Source organism: Mya arenaria, chromosome 9, assembly GCF_026914265.1.
Source record: "Mya arenaria isolate MELC-2E11 chromosome 9, ASM2691426v1".
Lineage (NCBI taxonomy): Eukaryota > Metazoa > Mollusca > Bivalvia > Myida > Myidae > Mya > Mya arenaria.
Genome location: NC_069130.1, coordinates 47,229,688 through 47,252,056, shown reverse-complemented (window position 1 = coordinate 47,252,056; position 22,369 = coordinate 47,229,688). Strand labels below are relative to the sequence as shown.

General features: G+C 36.2%; 1 protein-coding gene and 1 long non-coding RNA gene across 6 annotated transcripts in view; one reads left to right on the top strand and one right to left on the bottom strand.

The window, feature by feature from the left end:
- The window catches only part of LOC128203280 (uncharacterized), a 32,925-nt gene that overhangs the window by 5,445 nt on the left and 5,111 nt on the right, over nt 1–22,369 (top strand). For 2 of the 5 annotated variants that reach the window (XM_052904624.1, XM_052904621.1), the window contains 6 exons: nt 8,096–8,273; nt 8,612–8,720; nt 9,214–9,486; nt 13,402–13,987; nt 14,576–14,734; nt 22,150–22,207. In XM_052904624.1, coding sequence (XP_052760584.1) covers nt 13,430–13,987; nt 14,576–14,734; nt 22,150–22,207 — 775 coding nt within the window. In that variant the 5' untranslated portion in view covers nt 8,096–8,273; nt 8,612–8,720; nt 9,214–9,486; nt 13,402–13,429. Of the gene's footprint in view, nt 1–7,467; nt 7,596–8,095; nt 8,274–8,611; nt 8,721–9,213; nt 9,487–13,401; nt 13,988–14,575; nt 14,735–22,149; nt 22,208–22,369 lie in introns of those variants that run through there. The other 3 variants (XM_052904620.1, XM_052904623.1, XM_052904622.1) reach the window with 2 other exon arrangements.
- LOC128203291 (uncharacterized) lies at nt 1,966–4,692 on the bottom strand. The gene is made up of 6 exons (XR_008255908.1): nt 4,517–4,692; nt 3,679–3,800; nt 3,287–3,435; nt 2,951–3,045; nt 2,600–2,731; nt 1,966–2,419 (listed from the first exon to the last, which is right to left on the bottom strand). It is a non-coding gene; the product is annotated as an uncharacterized LOC128203291 (long non-coding RNA).

The window sequence follows — 22,369 nt, the reverse complement described above, 5'->3', positions numbered from 1 at the left end:
GATGTGTCAATAACAGTTCTGGAGCATACGTCTCTTATTCTACTATAAAATATATTTAAAATGATGTATCACAATACAGCATTCCCCAAAACAAATTTTTTGTCCGACCTCACTTTTTATTTTGGCTGTGAATCATAGTAACACATAATCATCAATTTTGTGTATGATTATTTAGATATTATCACTGACTCTGTAAGCTAAAAGGCTGTACTGTACTTTTTTTTTAACACAATCACATTTATTATTCTAAAATGTCATGTCAAAAAGTAAAGAGAGATTCTTTATTTCCTCCGATATGAAGAGACATGACACATGATAATCAGAACATATACAAAGAAACATACAGTCTTATAGAATAAAACTTTATGTAAATGTTATACAACAAACATATAAATCAGGTAAGAATGATAACTATAAATACAATGAATAATACTGTATAATAAAATGCATCTACACAAGTACAGTCAAGTTAGCCTTAGCGGATCAGTATGGAAACAATGCTGTGCATTGAACAAACGTTTTACATTCTGAGATTGCAACATTTACAGTTGAAAAGAAAAATATTTCCTCTTTTGATTGACATAAAATAATTCAATTTCAGTGCAGAAACAGATTAACTGACCGTTGTTTGCATGTACGAGTAAATGAGGCATTAGCGAATCAAATTTACCAATAACAGATCACGTGACATTCCGATGTTGGGGGTTCTCTCAAGCGAGATTTTAGCTGTCAAAACTGACAATCAGTTTGTTTATCTTTTCTGTTAAATATATGTGACCAGTCACGGGATTTTTGGCCCGAAACCACTTTTTGGGCGAAAATGAGATATGAGTAATTTCTGACTGTACTATTCTTTAGGATAAAAATACTGAAAAGAAAATTCAAAAATTCCTATTTTTAACGAAACTATGACAAAAACTAGAAGGGCACTTGGTTAAGAAACAGCTGGAAATTCGGTATAGTTCAAGAAATTATTGAAACATTTGTATTCACAGATGCTATAAATATTCATCACTACAATATACACAATTGCCACATTATAACGACAACAATAAATTTTCAAAACCAATCTCAATTATTATTGAGAAAATAAATGAAAATTAATTGGTTACCATGGCAACCATTATTGAAAAAGGCGTTTTGGGGTTAAATTTGCATTTAAATATACAATAAATGCCATATGAAGCATTCAATAATAATTGATTTGTTAATTGATATACTCAAACCTTACTGTACATGGTGTTTGTATTTGGCATTCAAAAAAAATCCGAATAAACAAAAACTGTTCGCCAAGTACCATGGTTTATTGGCAATTTTTCACAATAAATTGACATTAGGTTGGAACTTGCACCTAATACAAACCAATGTATATCTAGAAGTTAAAGTATGTTACCCCTGTAATTTACTATAATTTATCTTATTTGAATGGTATTTAAGGGTTTGTTTTTTATTCTGGTTACCATGGCAACAGGCCACAAACATGATTATAATCACACCAACTTTACCAATTTACCTCAAATGTGATTTTTTGTATAGTCATTCATTGCTCATAAAACATGAAATGGTAGTATATATACTCTTAATTAAATAAACATAACAATCCTACACAATTTACACTATTGTAAAATTAGATCAGTTAATAAATGGGCACATTTACATTTTACAAAAATGAAAACAATTTATTTAACATGCTAACTACTTAGCATGTACACGTCATTATGTAGTTTCAAGAGGTATGCAATTGGTCACATAGTACATGACAAATTATATTTTCGATTCTTATTCATAGGTAAAAGTTAAAGCTGAAAATGTTTATAGGGTTCATGAAGGTTTTAAAAATAAAGATATTGAAGAAAATCTGAAAGGTTGCTAAGGTACATTTTATCAGGCTGTGAAGTAACTAATATTGACAAACAATACTATAAATGTCTTCAATTCAAGCATTTATAGGCTTCAACTGCCAGATTGTTTTAAGTTTGTATTAATAATAATCATATACTGGTCTCCATTATGGCAGAGGGGCTCTACCGTCAAAAGACAGGGTGTAGCACCCTTCTATCAATCATTTGCTAAAACCACAGTTTTTTCACTCAAAATCACTGGTAGCTTCATATCACATGAACATGTTTCTATTGAATAAATAATTGTCAATAAAGAATTGATACACGCTTTCATCAGCTCAGTAACAGGCTCATTCTCAAATCTTATATTTAGTTTATAAAGATCACATATCAGTATATTAGCTTTTTCACTTATTTAAGGGATCAGAGCCTTTTTGCATTAAGTCCTTTTAGTTGGATGTGTTCAGGGTACTCTCAATGGAAAAGCCATTGTTGTGGGCTTGTCAATTTTAACTTCAATCTCACTGTCCTTGGCATGCTCTCTCATGAATTCACTCACTGGGTGGTCAGCTGAAGTTCTGCAAAATAATGTTCATATATGTACATTACTTAGTGTTTGGAATAAATTATGCAAATTAATTTGAACATCAAAACTCACATCTGAATAAAATGGACAAAATATCTAAGATTGTTTTTGACTTATGTTCATAGATATACATACACATGCAGTGATACTGTCTATAATACTTTTGTTATACCTGAAGTGATGATATTTCCTTAAGTTTGGAATGGACTTCAGGGGTCACTTGGTGTACTCCAACCAGTCAAAGAATATAACCAGTTTGCCAAGGTCATCAATCCACAAAGGATGTGTGCTGCCTCCATTTGGTCTGAATAAATAAACATGTTGTTTATATTATGATATAATACCTATTGTTTTTACATAAGCTTTCTTTTACATAATAAGGTATTATAACCAACTTCAGTGTTTAAATAAAGTACCAAAAGTCAATATTTGTATACACAAAATCCTTTAATTTGGCTTTAAATCAACATTTAAAGCACCAAAATTAAAAACAAAACAAAAAAGCAACATTCTTACAACTTACCTTCCACAGACCAAATCTCACACAGCACTGAACTTTATGTCACCTGCATTCATTTAAGTAAATGCTGTTTCTCTCCCTTCAGAATACATCAGACCCTTAAACATAGAATTACATACAATTTATTGAACTGATTGCCTTCAATCCATGACATTTAGAGAAATAAGAGAACAGATTTAAGCCCAACTATTTTTATAAGACTCATGAATATTTTGAGATTTCTGATTACTTGTATTGAAAAAATAATAAATTTTACATTGTTTTGTTATTCTAATGTTCTCATGTGTCAATATGCAGTGCATAGGTGATGTACTTCAACACTGCTTTTGTCAATCATACCCAATGACTGCATTGTTTTTATTCCACCCAACATAGTTGTCAATGTGCAGGTATGCAGAGTCTTCTCTATATGGATGTTGTTGAAAATGAGGTACCACACCATTGGCCACATAACAGCTAAACCCTCCATCACTGAGATATCTGTGAACCTGAAAAAACACACTTTGAAATAGAAAAGATATATATATATTTAAACTTTAATTTTATGTTCAAGTAAGAACTTTGAATAAAGGTGATATAAAATATTTAAACAAGAGCGCCGCAGAGCAAATGTGAGCGCTTCTCTGTTTTTTCAGTGAATTTACAAAATATAAAGGTTTTCCATTTCCCCAATAATAATTTAGTCAAATGGCAAAACTGTATTAACCACTCAATTTGTAAATAAAATTTACCATATGATTTACAGAACACTTCAAAGCAGGGCACTCTTGCTGTGCCTAGTATGGGTAGAAGACCTGCTTGGCATAGTCAAAGCTGTAATGGATTGTTGTTCTATGTACAGCAGGTGCTTGACCTGAAATTTACATTTGATCATAATGTTCTAAAGATATGTATTAACAGAAATACAAATCATTAAATGTTTATAGTTGGGGTGATGCCCCGGCAGATCAACATGTACACAAAAATGCATGCCAAAGAAATTTCCTGTTAGTCTGAATGTCATGCATACTCAAAAAGCAGCTTGCAGCTACAGTCATTAATATTGGTCCTGGCTTTTAGAGTATTGTGCTCTAATTCTAGATAAACATTTCCCCCATCTGCATTAGTCTTTTATTTTCATAATCATCATGATCATCTTCATCATAACATATTTTTTTTTCAATGTACCTTAACCTCATGAGATGGTTTGTTATGCACATAAATCAACATTGCAAAAAAAAAGTTTATCTACAACTTTAAATTCATCAACATAGCTAAAAAGAAAGTTAAAATGCAATTCAAAATTAATTCGTAAAATCCATCAATACTTGTGTTGATAGTTGGCCGCGGTAAGATGATGAAAAATTGATTATGTCCTTTTTCAGTCATCATAAGTATGCAAAAAGTGAATATCTGCTAGATTTTGATCTGTTTACATTTTCAATGTCAGACTGTCAAATTTCACTTCCGCTTTCTTTTCCTGCGATCAATTTCCATCCATTTGACCGAATTTAGAATATATTGCATTACATTAAAGATATACACATTTGTTAAATTATATGCTTAAACAATGAAAATAATTCTACTTACCAACAAATTCCTAATTTGATGGAAAATGCCTTTGGTTCAGCTTGACCTACATCCTCAAATTTGGGTTAAAAAATAGCTCATGACAACTACGGGAGATAACACCAAAAGTAATAAACAATACGAAAGAAAGTGGTTAAAAAACACTATTTCTATGAACATTACATTTTAAAGACTATATTGGACTGAACAATATAGGGTGACAAATTGTTTAATGGTTGTTATAACGATAAAACCTTCGTTACTTTCTTATTTTTTACGCTTCAACTTTGCGCACGTTTTTCTCGATATCGAGGCTATCGGTTTCGGGCCAAAAGTCTCATGACGCGTCACATATTTAGTCCCTCTTTTATGCATTCTATAGGTGATATCATGATAGGATGCTTCTTTGGTGGTCTGTATCACGTCAAGTCCCTAGAGATCGCATATATGTATTTAAAGATGTGCGATTTGTTTAATAATTTCAACAAATTTTCAGCTGAAAACACTCAGGTCCAGTTAATTTTGAGAGCTTTTGGACTTTTTATAACTGTATAAAATTTTCAAAATGGATATGAATAATAACTGTGTATGCATGTGCTAGTAAATATGTGAACTTTTTATGAATATGATTTACTAATTCTATGCATAGAATAAACTCATTTTGATTGAGATCATTTATTTTCATTTAAAAATAATTTGACAATGATTGAGGATAACAGAATCATAAAATCACAGTAAATCACATTATAATCAAGAATTAAATCACAGACATTTTAAAAAGTAAAATATGAACAAATATATATAAACACATAACAAGTTGACTAGAAATTTTGACCAGCTAGCCTGAGCTAGGTGTTGATATTATGGTACTAACCTATGCAATGATATGAGGTAACAGGTTAAAAGCTGTTAGAAATAGTATGAGGTAAACCTATTTCTTAAACCTGAACGAAATACACAGACATCACAAAAACTGGAGTGAACAAGATTGATGGCAAAAGATGCAACAATTTGAATCAAAATTCAAGCTACTTTGAGTAAAAACATTAAACAACTAAACAAAACCACAACCCATATAAAGTACTTATTACAATCAAAATTGTAATTTGGAGATTCTATGATCAATAACATCAAGCAGTTCTGTTGCAGGTGAGAAATAATGAGCAAGAATTATCACTAGATTTGTTGAAAACAAAACTATGCCAATTAAATTCTAAATACAAGACATATGAATTAACTGATTATATATCAGGTTATATATTGGCCTTTCATAAAATGTATAAATTGTTCACTTACACATTGTAGTCGGACGAAAAGTTCTCAGAAAAAGCACATGTTGCAATCAAATTGAGGCCGGAATAACTGGGTCACGTAAACAGTTGCATCGATCGTTCGTATGATACAGATGATTTAGTTCGATTAAAAAATATTTGTTGTGATTTTCACAATCACTTTAAAGTACATAACTGCCAATTTTCAGAAAAAAATACAATTAAATAAAATAATATAGCGTGTATTCAACAAGAGAGTGATCCGCTATTGGTTATGATCCGCTAAGGGTAACTTGACTGTACTGAAAAATAACGAATGAAGCATAGTTTTATAATTTCATTTACCTTATCTGGTGATACCTGATACTAATATATAGGCTGTAGGCCTGCATGGGAGTCGAACCTCCTACCCCTGGAGTGCCAGTCAAGTGTGTTAGTTACCACTAGACCACGGATCAGCATCAATTTAATCATTCTCGTTCACCAGAGTGATTGTGCTATGGGTTCCATAGATTGGATTTATCACGATAGGGGTGAGAGTTGTCTAGTGGTAAAGGTGTCCGCCTCTCATCCAAGAGGTTTTGGGTTTGATCCCCATCAGGGTGAGAGTGGTCTAGTGGTTTTGGTGCCCGCCTCTCACCCAATGTGTTCAATCCCCATCAGGGGTACTTTCTCATGGCCTCTCAAAATGGACACTCTGCCCAGAAAACAGACTCGGTGTGATTCTATAAGCTGAACTTTCTTCACATTATCGAGCTAAAATAAATTTGTATATACTCATCGAACCTGTGATTGGAGATCGAAATTATATTTTTGCCCAATGGGATGACAGTATTTTTAAAATCTGCAATACATTCACTTAAAAAAAATGAGCAGTCAGCTGTTATAGTGGCTGAATCAGTAGACAAAATATTCCCTCGAATAATAAGCTGTTTTAAATCTGCACTCTCACAGATTGAACGTTTTGTCAACTTTTTTATTCGTTGTCTTGGAATGAGGCAGTATTTGCGGAACTGCATAAAAACCAGGTATAAAAGACGGCTGACAAAAAAATAGATCATAGATTTTTATATTTAAGTTCAAAAATGATTTTTAATGCATTTTTCTTAAACTGTTAGTAACGGTTTAAGTCATAAAACATTAGTTTTCGAGCGTAAATATAAAAATCTACGATCTGATTTTTGTCAGCAATCTTAAATCATTGGTTTGCAGATATTTACGCAAAAAAATGCTGTATCCAAGACAAAAAATAAAAAAGTTGTAAAAATGGTAAATCTGTGAGAGTGCAGCTTTAAGGGTTATGTCAGTATGTATTTATTTTGTTACCAAAATAAAGAGCTATGCGACTGCATCGCATTAAATTGATTATTTTGGTAAACAGTATTATAACCGTGAACCATTACAAAGGTTATTACTTAAATACTTTTATGCTGTATATTAGGCCAAAAAAAAAAATAGATGTGTTTCTGGTTGCCCGACCGACCGTATTTTTTTACCGCCGACCGTAATTTTTTTATGACCCTTCGACCCACGCCGACGATGTTCTCGGGTTCAAATGATAATTAAGACGACAACAATATAAAAATTCGTAAATGTTAGACGGCGACGACACAAACTATTCGCCGATACTTTAGCTTAGCGTCAAAATGGCGGCGTTAACGGATGATAACAATAATATCTCATCTTTTTTGATCGCTACAGAGCTTGCGGCTTGCGAACACAAGCCGGGATCAAAACAAATAAAAAAAGTCCCAACAAATGCTACTATCCGAAATATTTTTGAAGAAATCCATGGTCAAGAAAAAGGGAAAATCGACGCACAAGTTTCGGTAAGAAAAAAAACTAAAAGTGTCTCGAGTCTTTGATGATTCAGTGAAACGTGAAAAGTAGTCTGCATTCTGAAGCAATGCAAATTGCAATTTGTGGGATGTTTTAGACACTCTCCTTTCATATGAACATATTATTATACATCAGCCAAGGGCGTACTTAATTCAATTGGTTTGCAGTATCCCTGTGATTCCAGCAGGTGTGCAAGTTTTGATTTTACACCTCATATTTTATCTGGATGTATAAATGAGATGAAGAACCAAAATTTTCAGTCCTGTATGACGCCATATATTTATACCTACATATAGTGTTGGTTTGCTGTAACCCCCATGTAAATAAATATTAAAATAAATAATGTACCTAGTCAGTGGGGGAGGGGGCAGATGTGTCCGTATTCCCCTAGATTAGAATTTCCAAAATTAAGGGATCTTCTGTAATTTCTTATTAATTTTTTCTTTCCATACCAACTTGCATTCAAATGAACTTTATGATGTCAATCCAGACTTGACAATTGGTGCCCTGATGGCATTTCAAGACATAAAATTACTACTGCTGAAGTGTTGTTGTGCAAGTGCACAGACCGCAGCCATTCCAACAAAGGTGTCCCAAGCAGAAAAGGTCAACGCCTTCAACATTCTGATGAGCGGTGCTAAGGTTCCTCCAGTAAAAAAAGCTGTCTGGTAAGTTTTTTTTTAAATCTGCAAAAGTCAATATTGAATGTGACAATAATCCTCAAGTCATTCTTTTTCCATCGCTGAGACATTAATATGGCAGTTGTCAGTTTCCAGCGATTGTATGTGAACGTAAAGTAGTGCTAGTGAAGCTGGTATTAAAAGTGCAAGTAGTTGATCCAGCCACCATAAATAATATTAAAAACAGTATTTAAAAGTATAAATATCAAACTGGTTCAAAATTAAAATTCATTATTATTGGTTTACATGCAATACCTTCAGAATACTTGTCAGACTGAAAGTTTTATATTTTATATTAAAGTATGGTATTTTATTTTTATTTCCAGCCAGAACAGAAAAGACGAAATGTACAACAATGTTGTGGATATGTTTGTCCAGAGAAACCTGAAATTACACAGGAGTATTGTAGCTTATGAAGGTGTCTATGCTGTACAGGTACAAAATGAAAATCATAAAACCATACAAACTAGATTGTCAAAGTGTCTTTAATAAATATGTCAAAGTGATATAATAGTGTTATTTAAAGTGAAAGAATTAAAACACAAATTTTATCTGTTTTGAAAGTTCTTTATTTTTGTATGAAAAATACTTAGAAATTGCAATAAGTTTCTCTTTAAATGCCCGGCTAGCTAAAAAGGTAAAGCGGTCAACCTGTGTTCTGAAGGTTGCAGGTTCAAATCGGCGGGGAATGTTCTTAGTGACAACTTTCATTTGTTCTCCACCGCCTATCATTTCAAGTGGAGAAGTTGGTAGTTACTTGCGAAGAAAATTGGGTTAGTTCTGGTATTCCAGGAACACTTCTTACTAAACTACCCGCTGGTTATATGATTGAAAATTTGTTAAAACCGGCGTTAAACTCAAACAAAAACAAAAGGTAAAATTTTTTTTAGAAACTGCTATATGTTTCTCTTTAAATATTCTTTTTCAGGTAGTTACAAACGCTTTATGGTATTTGACGAACCATCACACCACCATCAATGATGCAGCTTTGCGTTTCAAGGATGTTTCCTCAATACCGGCAGATTTTGATGGTTTCCAAGGTTACAATGAAATCAAGAGAAAGAAACTGAAATCGCAGCCATTGCAACAGATCCAGTTGAATAGTCATGCAGAGGCTATTTTCAGCTTACTCAGTCGTCCAGTTTTTGATAGCCAGTTCATGCCAGACCTTATGGTAAAAAGTCATAGACTGAGATAAAAGGTGTGCTATTGAAACAAAAAAAATTGTTTAGTATATAAACAGTAAATATGTTGTTTTTACTGGCATGTACTGATAATTCCATATGTTCATGGTTTGTTTTTTAAGATGCTGTTCGGATTTTTATTAATCATTACCAAATTATTTAAAAAAAGTATTGGTCACCATGGATGGTCTGGCATGAACAGGTTTCAGTCCATTTTCAACTTGAGACTTTAAAATACAATGTCAACTGACCAGGCTTTTTTCTGTGTGTTTTATATAGTCATTGTCTTCTAGTCAATTCTTCTAGTCAGAATATTTTAAAGTTTTTAAAGAATAAACTTTTTGTTAAAATACGTTGCTTGTTTAATATGGAGTTGATTGTCTTAGATATACCTATCACTCACAGCTCTACAATTGACTGATGTGTGTAGCTTCTAAAACACAATGGCCCAGTTGTCTGAAACATCACAGTCTGTTAAACCTAAAGTCTGTTAAATTTCAAGGTTGTATTTAATACAAGTGTTCTATGACGTAATGTCACTAAATTATACCAAAAGGAGAAAGATTATGTATAATTCTTCTCATTTAAAAGTATATTTCATAATTTTGTTTCATAAAAGAAAGTACCTTGTCTTGAAATTTAACAGACTGTTAGTTTAACAGACTGTTAAGTTTCGAACAACTGGGCCATTAACTATAGAGCAATCATAAGGGTGAAATCGTGGAATGTCTTCCTCTAAAACATGATATTTAGCGACAATGAATGTTTGATGTGTCGCTGAATACTGCTGTTTCCAACAGATTCAAGAATGTCGATATCATAGAGCCATCACTCTGGTCAATAAAAAAGATAATATCACAATGATTTTCCATTTTTAATATTCAATATCAAAATAGTACATAAACACAACATACAACAAATACATGAACTGCAAACAAAATAAAATCTGTGCTTCAATATGGCAAAACATGACAAAATTGATAATTCAAACATTAACCCTATATAGCAGTTGAAAAGATACTACTCGCTGATAGTTATGATCCGATAAAAGATTAAAAAAAAAAAAAAAAAAAAAAAAAAAAAAAAAATCCCTACCTACCGACCCTCTTTTTTTTTCCATGCCACCAGAAACACATCTATTTTTTTTTTTTGGGCCTTATGTAATAATTTTAACCCCCTACTGATTTCACCTCAGGGGATATCCGTCCGAACATCGTGCACATCATTTTATTTTATTGTTCGACAAATAGTGAAAATGTTACTTAGAATCAATCTTTACATATGTAACTAAAAAGTGTTTAGAAACTTGATATGTCGAACGTGCCAGACAAAAATGTGGTTGCCATGGCAACATAAAGAATCAATTTTCTACACATGAAAAGGGTCCTATTATAACAGCAAAAATGTCATCCAAAGATTATAAAATCTGCTTTGTATAGCACCTATGATACATTTGGCTGCTATGGCAGTGAATACACCAATCTCTTAACTGGATCTTTACCATGTATAATGAAGTATTAAAACTTGGTTCATGTAGTGTTAAATTTTATGCGGATAGAGGGAAATCCGGATATTATGCTGGCCAATAATGTTTTTAATTTACGTCGTGAAAAATGAGGTTGCTATTTCAACACTTTTAAAGCTGCACTCTCACAGTTTAAACGTTTTGACAACTTTTATTTTTATGCCCCCCTTCGAAGAAGAGGGGAGGGGTATATTGCTTTGCACAGGCATGTCGGTATGTCGGTCGGTCGGTCCGTCGGTAGACCAAAGCTTGTCCGAGTGATAACTCAACAATTCTTGGACGTATGGTCATCAAACTTGACATGAAGGTTGGGCCTGACCAGTAGATGACCCCTATTGATTTTAGGGCTCATCGGGTCAAAGGTCAAGGTCACAGTGACCTTTAATGGTAAAATAATTTTAAAGCTTGTCCGAGTGATAACTCAACAATGCCTAGACCTATGGTCATCAAACTTGATATGGAATTTGGGCCTGACCATTAGATGACCCCTATTGTTTTTGGGGGTCATCGGGCCAAAGGTCAAGGTCACAGTGACCTTGAATGGTAAAAGGATGTCCGAGTGATAACTCGAATATGCCTGCACCCTTGGCCCTCATTCTTGACTTGGAGGTTGGGCCTGACCAGTAGCTGACCCCTATTGTTTTTGGGGCTCATCGGGTCAAAGATCAAGGTCATAATGACATTGAATGGTAAAAGGTTGTCCGAGTGATAACTCAACAATGCCTGCACCCATGGCCCTCATAATTGACTTGGAGGTTGGGCCTGACCAGTAAATGACCCCTAAAGTTTTTGGGGGTCATCGGGCCAAAGGTCAAGGTCACAGTGACCTTGAATGGTAAAAGGTTGTCCGTGTCATTACTCGACAATGCCTGCACCTATGGCCCTCAAACTTGACTTGCAGGTTGGGCCTGACCAGTAGATGACCCCTATTGTTTTGGGGGGTCATCGGGCCAAAGGTCAAGGTCACAGTGACCTTCAATGGTAAAAGGTTGTCTGAGTGATAACTCAACAATGCCTGCACCCACGGCCATCAAACTTGAATTGGAGGTTGGGCCTGACCAGTAGATGGCCCCTATAGATTTTAGGGGTCATTGGGCCAAAAGTCAAGGTAACAGTGACTTTGAACGATAAAAGGTTGCCAGAGTGATAACTCAACAATGCCTGCGCCCATGGCCCTCAAACTTGACTTGGAGGTTGGGCCTGACCAGAAGATGACCCCTATTGATTTAAGGGGTCAGAGGTCAAGGTCAAAGTGACCTTGAAAGCAAACTCGACAATTCTTGGACCTATAGTCATCAAACTTGACATGAAGGTTGGGCCTGACCAGTAGATGACCCCTCTTGACTTTGGGGGTCATTAGGCCAAGGTCAAGGTCATAGTAACCTCTAACGCAAAAAAGTTAACAAATCTTCTCCCAGTGATATCTCAACAATGCCTGAATCTATGATCATCAAACATGACATGTATGTTGGGCCTGACCAGGAGATGACCCTTATTGATTTTAGGAGTCATTGGGTCAAAGGTCAGGTTCACAGTGACCTTGAATGCGAAAATGTTTCAAATGATAATTGGACAATGCCTGCACCCATGGCCCTCAAACTTGACTTGGAGTTGTGTCTGACCTGTAGATGACCCCTTATGATTTAAGGGGTCATTGGATCAAAGGTCAAGGTTACAGTGACCTTGAACGAAAAATGCTTGTCTGTGTGATAACTTGTCAATGCCTGCACCCATGGCCCTCAAACTTAACATTTAGATTTTTGGTGACCAGCTGATGACTACTATGGATTTTGAGGTCATAGAGTCAAAGGTCATGGTCATAACACACTCTATCCTCAAACTTTGAATGGTCATAATCTTAAAACTGCCTCAACAGCATACAATGTTAGCGACAAATCAGCTGTCATTTCGGTCCATGCATATTTCATTCAATTGTCCATATAATCCTGACAACATGGCGCTCAGGGGGGGCATAGTGTTTGACAAACATCTCTTGTTTTTATTGTCTTGGAACGACCCAATTTATATGAAATGAATGGAAACCAGTGATATACGTCTACGACTGCTTACAAAAATCAGATCGCAGATTTTCATAGTTTAGTTAAAAAAATTGACGTTTTATGCGTTTTTCTTAAACCGTTAGTAACTCTTTTAGCCATAAAAGATCAATTTTCGATGGAAATATGAAAATCTGCAATCTGATCTTTTGTCAGCAGTCTAATACCACTAGTTTGCAGATATTTATGCAAAAAAATGGCTCATTCCAAGACAATAATAAATAAGTTGGCAAACAGTAACTTTGTGATAGTGCAGCTCTTATTTTAATGCTAGTAATTTCAATTTGTTTAAGAATCCGAGGGGACTTTTGTAATGTAAGTAATACTCAGTGACTTGTTTCTTTTACCAGGTATTAAATAAGATCTAATGGCAGAACAATGGCCTGTTATAGAGAATTGTTAAAGGAGAAGGAAGCCCAGAACTGGGTAAAGGCCGCCCTCGCCCTCAGCATCACCAAGGACGGATTACAAGATTTCCTGGAGGATGTGCTGACATGCGTTCACCAGGACATCTATAGCACCGTTAGAACATCCAAGGGTCTTCCATCCGTGGCAGCATGTGTCCATTGTTTCACAGAAAACGTGTTGAAGTGCCCAACTCGTGGAATATGCACCAGTACTAGAAACTGTAGATTTCATAACTATCCTCAAAAACTGTATGCTCCTTGTCCAAATGGGATTTGTGAAGGCGTCCGTGATGAAATAGTCAAACATCACAGGTTTTCGGGACCATCATGGAAGAATACGAATGCCAACAAATGGAGCACCATTCCCTGGGAGATAGGCAAGTGTTTCCTGCCTCCTGATGGTTACAAGACCGTGGCCTCCATCAAAGACAGTGACTTTAACGGAGTGATCAGCGTCATGATGAATTGCGAGGATTTCAACACCAAACTGTCGTTTAACGTTGCGACACAGCAAAATTTATTAACAGAGGTAAAAATATGAATCACACTATGATCATATTATACGATTCCGTTGACTTTTTAAAGCTGCACTCTCACAGATTGACAGTTTTGACTTTTATTATATTTTTATCTCAAATTCAGCTGATTTCGCACATCAATACATTTAATTCAGTCCGATAAGACAACTTACTTAAGAACTGCAGAGAAACTCATTTTTTACTAACGCTTTTTTCCATACAACATCTCACTATATTATCATTATATCACTGGTTTCCAGACATTAACGCAAACATTGGCTCATTCCCAGACAAAATATAAAAAATGTTGTCTTAACGGCCAATTTGTGAGAATGCCGCTTTAAAGAATGTTCGTTATTAATGCAGATTGTTTAGTAGATAGTATAAGTTCCCATGTATACTCATTTAAAACCATGGCAACAATTACAAATACACTATCTAATTGATAATTTTGTACATTTGCGACTTATAACATAAACCAAAGAGTCTTAACGTGCATGTACACATTTCTTTATATTGAATGAATTTCAATTTTGGGCCATGTTCACCACAACTACAAGCTATGTTAGACAATACTTATTTCAAACTTAACATTTAAGGTTCGGGACATTGGTCGACGCGTACGCCACTCCAATGACCAGAGGGTCAAGGACACAGAACTAGTGGACTTCCTGTTCAAGCTCCGCACCCTGCTGGAGGATAAGACTGACCTAGCTAACAGACCCAAGGCACAACACGCCGTGGAACAGCTTAAGAAGGTATGAATTTACATGATAGCAGACTAAACGCATTATACAGGTATGACTTTACAAGAGAGATGACAAAATTGAACTAGCATACCGGCCCTAGGCACGACTAGCCGTGGAACAGATTAAACAGGTATGGCTTTACAAGAAAGATGACACAACTGAACAAGCATACCGACCCAAGGCATGGCACGCCGTGGAACAGATTAAACAGGTTTGACTTTACAAGAGAGATGACAAAATTGAACTAGCATACCGGCCCTAGGCACGACATGCCGTGGAACAGATTAAAAGGTATGGCTTTACAAGATAGATGACGCAACTGAACTAGCATACCGACCCAAGGCACAACACGCCGTGGAACACATACAGGTATGATTTTACAAGAGAGATGACAAAATTGAACTAGCATACCAGCCCTAGGCACGACTTGCCATGGAACAGATTAAAAGGTATGGCTTTACAAGATAGATGATGCAACTGAACTAGCATACCGACCTAAGGCACGACACGACGTGGAACATATTAAACAGGTTTGACTTTACAAGATAGATGATGCAACTGAACTAGCATACCGACCCAAGGCATGGCACGCCGTGGGACAGATTAAACAGGTTTGACTTTACAAGAGAGATGACAAAATTGAACTAGCATACCGGCCCTAGGCACGACATGCCGTGGAACAGATTAAAAGGTATGGCTTTACAAGATAGATGACGCAACTGAACTAACATACCGACCCTAAGCACGACACGCCATGGAACAGATTAAACAGGTGTAACTTTACATGAAAGATGACACAACTAAACTAGCATACCGACCCTAGGCACAACACGCAGTGGAACAGATTAAACAGGTGTGACTTTACATGATAGATGACACAGCTGAACTAGCATACCGGCCCATAGCACCACATTCCGTGGAACAGATTAAACAGGTGTGACTTTACATGATAGATGACACAGCTGAACTAGCATACTGATGTAATTCACAACCGGCTGCAGACAAGGTATGAGAAAGGGTTTGAGTTAATGTTTACTTTTTTGTATTAAATTCGGTCGGCGCGTGTAGAAATACATAGTAACTTGCTGGAAGAGTACTTTTAAATTGTAACATAACTTGACTGCCAACTTCTGCGCATGTGTGCACCCGGAATTGAATTATCATGTTAGGGGACACAATTGAACTAGCATACCCTAAGCTCAAAAAGCCGTAGAAGTGCTTCAACAGGTCGTGAAACAGCTGATAAAAGGTATGATTGCAGTGTCCTTTTTTGTATCAGATTCGATAAACTCGTGCAAAGATATTTGTGTACTCTTGTGTAAGAGGAGCGATTTCGAATTATAGTGAGGATTTCGGTTTAGTGAGGATTTGATGTACGGAGTAAGTTTACTCAAAATATTAACTGAGTTAACCTTACAAGGCTTTTGTCCTCTAGGGACAGTTCAATTCTCTGACGTTTAGACGGAGGTTGAGACATGATTAAAGCACTTACAAAAGTGATAAGCATTTAATTAAACATTTCTGCGTTTTTATAATCATCTTTTTTCCAAGTCTTGAAATAAAACAACTCGCGTAATTTAATGCTTGTTTAGTATGTTTGATAGTTTAATTAACGCACCGCTCTAATTTGATTCAATCATAAAAGTCTTCAGATAAAACAACCCTCCAAAATGATTGATACTAAATAACCGGTCTAGTTCTTTATTTTCTGCAACAAACAAATTAATTTTTCAATCAATTTTCTTTTCACAAGTTTGATTATCGCGCGACAGTCAATCCACAGCGCAATCATCATAATCGATTATTGAGTTAACACAACATCACAGGTGTAATATTTAATGACGCACCGGCTGTCAAAACAAAGTGACACGCGATTCGCGAATTCCTAAGGCCACACCAAATTGATAACTTGTTCATCGAATTTTTTCCAAAAAATAATACGGCGAGCGAGCGAAATAATAATAAAAATATTTGTTTTGCATTTTGCATAAAAGAGGAGCGAGCGAAGAGCGAACAAATATATATTGTCATTTAACTCACTTTTGCTCACATTTTATTCACTTATAAACTAAACAATGATATTGTAAATAGTAAAAGGATAACATCCAGTGAAAGAATGATAACACTAAAAGATAATTCTATACAAATATTAGTTTTGATATCAAACAAATGCTATTTGAGATCAAGCAAATCTATTTCTTTAAACTATTTCATAAATGAGAGAACTTAAAACCAGTTTTCCAGTTTTTAAAACCTTTTGATTTTTTTTTTCAAAATACCCTATGCATGGCTAAGTTAATACCTGGACACAAACACCAATGGTCACAGCCACCCGCCTGCCCAATGGCATATCCAAATCTATTTACTAGGTTTTCCACTTTTCATTAGGAAAACTTGGTTAAAAATAATTCTCTTTTAAAAATAATTATCTATTAAAATACATTATCATATCTCATGCCATGGAAATGAATATAGGCATTTGCAATCAAATTTAAACTACAGCTATCATTCTTGCATTGACTACATGATTGGCCTTGGTAGCCATCTAAGTTCTGGAAGAGAATTTACAAAAAACCTAAAAAAATGTAAATTATTTCAACTGAAAATATGTCACAGAAAATTCCAGCCAGCGCCATATTGATATTAGGCTTTTTCAGAATTTAACGCCTATCTTTTTTAAACTTGCGGATTTTCCTTATTTTTTTAGATATCTTGTTCAAATTTAGACAAGTAATTAAGAAAACATAAACATAAATATAAAATAAAAGACACTTTTACTTCTTTTTCATAGAAAAAAAATATCAGCATAAATATTTAACACTTGAATGATTTTCATATATAGTTTAAATATACAAATGAACATCTAAAAAATCTACAAACATTTATTCACAACACAAAGTGTGATTAATACCCTTTTCCAATCACACAGTCTGACACCGTTTTTTTAATCCTTTTTGACTAATAATTACAAAATATACACAATCAGGCTTGTTTGATGTTTTTTTGTGTGAATGGTAACACTCAATGGGATTGCATGAAGCACATATGAATGTCAGTCAGATTAATTTTTAGTGTCATCCTACTGTCCACGAACATTGACTCATTGGTGAACAAGGCCTCATACCCATGCATGCCGTCGTTGCCTCTTGGGGACAGGAATTTCATGATCTGCTGCGTCGGAGGAATCTGAAATTTTAATAAGCAATATAATACATAGATGTTCATTGTAGTATAATGTAGTATGCATTACTGAAACAATTTGATGATAACACAAGAAAGGTTGTGTTCTGTATTTTTGAAGGAAACAAATAATACAAAAACTACATCATATTTGCTATATCAACAGCAAAGAAGTTAAAATACACACCTGAAGTTTTTACCTGGACAGGTGTAGTAGGTATAGATGACAGATTGGAAACTGTCTTTTCACTGTAAGCATCCGAATTCCCGTCAAACATGTCCGAACCAAATTCACTTTTGATAATCAGTCATTCACGATAAAATTCAGCACTTCTTGTCCAGTATATATACTTTTAGCGGAGCCAAATTCAAACAAACACATTTTTCCAAAATTTAATCAAACTTGAAATGGTGGTAAAATTGTCATTTGTTGACGTATTAATTTTCAAGAATCAGGAAGTGAACAGTTTCCAATTTAGTCTCGATCATCTAGACGCTTGTATATCGTTCATTTAGTCTAATTAGAGCGGCTGCATGATTGACCCGGTGCTTTGATAATTGTAATTATTGAAAAACGCGGGGGGGGGGGAGGCTACATTCTACTAAACAAATCAGGCAAAAATATAACCTTTTTTAAGATGGTGCGGGCGCAAGTGATAAAAATATTTTTTTTGCTTTTCTGAAGAAATAGGTGCGGGAAATCCGATGAACAAGTTATTAATTTGGTGTGGCCTAATACACAAAATTATTTTGACATGTTTGAACAAATAAACGTCCGGTTTTGTGAGGTACAATTACGTTGACAACTAACAAATTTTTATTCGTCCATGCACCTAATAATATAACAAGACTTTAGTGTAGGTGGGGCCCTATTTGACCTTGCACCTTATTTGATCACCGGTCTTTAGTGTAAGTAGGGCCCTTTTTGACCTTGCACCTAATTAGATCAACGGACTTTAGTGTAGGTGGGGTCCCTATTTGACCTTGCACTTAATTAGACCACCTGACTTTAGTGTAGGTGGGGTCCCTATTTGACCTTGCACTTAATTAGATCACCGGACTTTAGTGTAGGTGGGGTCCCTATTTGACCTTGCACTTAATTAGATCAACGTACTTTAGTGTAGGTGGGGTCCCTATTTGACCTTGCACTTAATTAGATCAACGGACTTTAGTGTTGGTGGGGTCCCTATTTGACCTTGCATTTAATGAGATCACCGGACTTTAGTGTAGGTGTGGCCCCTATTTGACCTTGCACTTAATTAGATCAACGGACTTTAGTGTAGGTGGGAGTCTGTATTTAACGTTGCACCTAATTAGAGCACCGGACTTTAGTGTAGTTGGGGTCCCTATTTAACCTTGCACCTAATTAGAGCACCGGACTTTAGTGTAGTTGGGGTCCCTATTTAACCTTGCACCTAAATATAGCACCGGACTTAAGTGTAGTTGGGGGTCCCTATTTAACCTTGCACCTAATTAGATCAACGTACTTTAGTGTAGGTGGGGTCCCTATTTGACCTTGCACTTAATTAGATCAACGGACTTTAGTGTTGGTGGGTCCCTATTTGACCTTGCATTTAATGAGATCACCGGACTTTAGTGTAGGTGTGGCCCCTATTTGACCTTGCACTTAATTAGATCAACGGACTTTAGTGTAGGTGGGGTCCCTATTTGACCTTGCACTTAATTAGATCACCGGACTTTAGTGTAGGTGTGGCCCCTATTTGACCTTGCACTTAATTAGATCAACTGACTTTAGTGTAGGTGGGGTCCCTATTTGACCTTGCACTTAATTAGATCAACGGACTTTAGTGTTGGTGGGTCCCTATTTGACCTTGCATTTAATGAGATCACCGGACTTTAGTGTAGGTGTGGCCCCTATTTGACCTTGCACTTAATTAGATCAACGGACTTTAGTGTAGGTGGGAGTCTGTATTTAACGTTGCACCTAATTAGAGCACCGGACTTTAGTGTAGTTGGGGTCCCTATTTAACCTTGCACCTAATTAGAGCACCGGACTTTAGTGTAGTTGGGGTCCCTATTTAACCTTGCACCTAAATATAGCACCGGACTTTAGTGTAGTTGGGGGTCCCTATTTAACCTTGCACCTAATTAGAGCACCGGACTTTAGTGTAGTTGGGGTCCCTATTTAACCTTGCACCTAATTAGAGCACCGGACTTTAGTGTAGTTGGGGTCCCTATTTAACCTTGCACCTAATTAGAGCACCGGACTTTAGTGTAGTTGGGGGTCCCTATTTAACCTTGCACCTAATTAGAGCACCGGACTTTAGTGTAGTTGGGGTCCCTATTTAACCTTGCACCTAATTAGAGCACCGGACTTTAGTGTAGTTGGGGGTCCCTATTTAACCTTGTACCTAATTAGAGCACCGGACTTTAGTGTAGTTGGGGTCCCTATTTAACCTTGCACCTAATTAGAGCACCGGACTTTAGTGTAGTTGGGGTCCCTATTTAACCTTGCACCTAATTAGAGCACCGGACTTTAGTGTAGTTGGGGTCCCTATTTAACCTTGCACCTAATTAGAGCACCGGACTTTAGTGTAGTTGGGGTCCCTATTTAACCTTGCACCTAATTAGAGCACCGGACTTTAGTGTAGTTGGGGGTCCCTATTTAACCTTGCACCTAATTAGAGCACCGGACTTGAGTGTAAGTGGGGTCCATATATTACCTTGCACTTAATTTGATCACCGGACTTTAGTGTAGGTGGGGTCCATATATTACCTTGCACTTAATTTGATCACCGGACTTTAGTGTAGGTGGGGTCCATATATTACCTTGCACTTAATTAGATCACCGGACTTTAGTGTAGGTGGGGTCCATATATTACCTTGCACTTAATTTGATCACCGGACTTTAGTGTAGGTGGGGTCCATATATTACCTTGCACTTAATTTGATCACCGGACTTTAGTGTAGGTGGGGTCCATATATTACCTTGCACTTAATTTGATCACCGGACTTTAGTGTAGGTGGGGTCCATATATTACCTTGCACTTAATTTGATCACCGGACTTTAGTGTAGGTGGGGTCCCTATTTGACCTTGCACTTAATTAGATCAACGGACTTTAGTGTAGGTGGGAGTCTGTATTTAACGTTGCACCTAAATAGAGCACCGGACTTTAGTGTAGGTGGGGTCCCTATTAAACCTTTCACCTAAATAGAGCACCGGACTTTAGTGTGGTTTTGGGTCCCTATTTTACCTTGCACCTAATTAGAGCACCGGACTTGAGTGTAGATGGGGTCCATATATTACCTTGCACTTAATTTGATCACTGGACTTTATAGTTTAGGTTGGTATCCCTATTTAACCTTGCACCTAATTAGAGCACCGGACTTGAGTGTAGATGGGGTCCCTATTTGACCTTACACTTAATTAGATCAACGGACTTTCGTGAAGGTTGGCACCCCTATTTGACCTTGCACCTAATTAGATCACCGGACTTTCGTGAAGGTTGGCACCCCTATTTGACCTTGCACCTAATTAGATCACCGGACTTTAGTGTAGGTCCCTATATGACCTTGCACCTAATTAGATCACCGGACTTTAGTGTAGGTGGGGCCCCTTTTTGACCTTGCGCACCTTATTAGATCACCGGACTTTCGTGAAGGTGGGCATCCCTATTTGACCTTGCACCTAATTAGATCACCGGACTTTAGTGTAGGTCCCTATTTGATCTTGCACCTAATTAGATCACCGGACTTCAGTGAACATGGGGGTCCCTATTTGACTGTGCACCTAATTAGATCACCTGACTTTAGTGTAGGTGCGGGTCCCTATTTGACCTTGCTCCTAATTAGATCATCGGACTTTAGTGTAGGTGGGTCCCCTATTTGACCATGTACCTAATTAGATCACTGGATTTAAATGTAGTTGGGAGTCCCTATTTGACCTTATTAGAAGCGAGGCCAAACCAAGGTAGCGTTCCAATGGGTCACGACCGTTACAGACCGGTCACCCATGACACAAATCGTCAACTGGTCTGAACCCTCCTACGTCTTAAACGAACGAAATATGGCTTCGAAATTATTAAGTCGTGGCAACAACATGCAAGTCGTGGGAACGAGTAATTAGTCGTGATCACGAGATAAAAAACTAGTTTTATTTACACATTCTACCAAATTCTAATATTGTAAAATTGTTTTCCGTTAAAATTTTGTCTTTATATTATTTTATAAAATAGCCTTTCAATAATGGGATGCTTAATGTCTTGATCTGTTTTGTTGACAGCTGCAAACAGACGATTTCAAGCTCAGTGCTGAGAACGAAGGGGAGATATTGAAGGAAGGTAAGAGATGCTTTTGATTAAATTGACGTATATGGATATGGATGAAACTGTGTGTAGGGTGGCTTATGTAAAGAGCTAACTTGGGGTTGCTTATGAGAAGTAAGGTGTAGGTCACTGTGTCTTAGAAAGAAACATGGTTTCCGCCCACTAACTTTCGTTAAG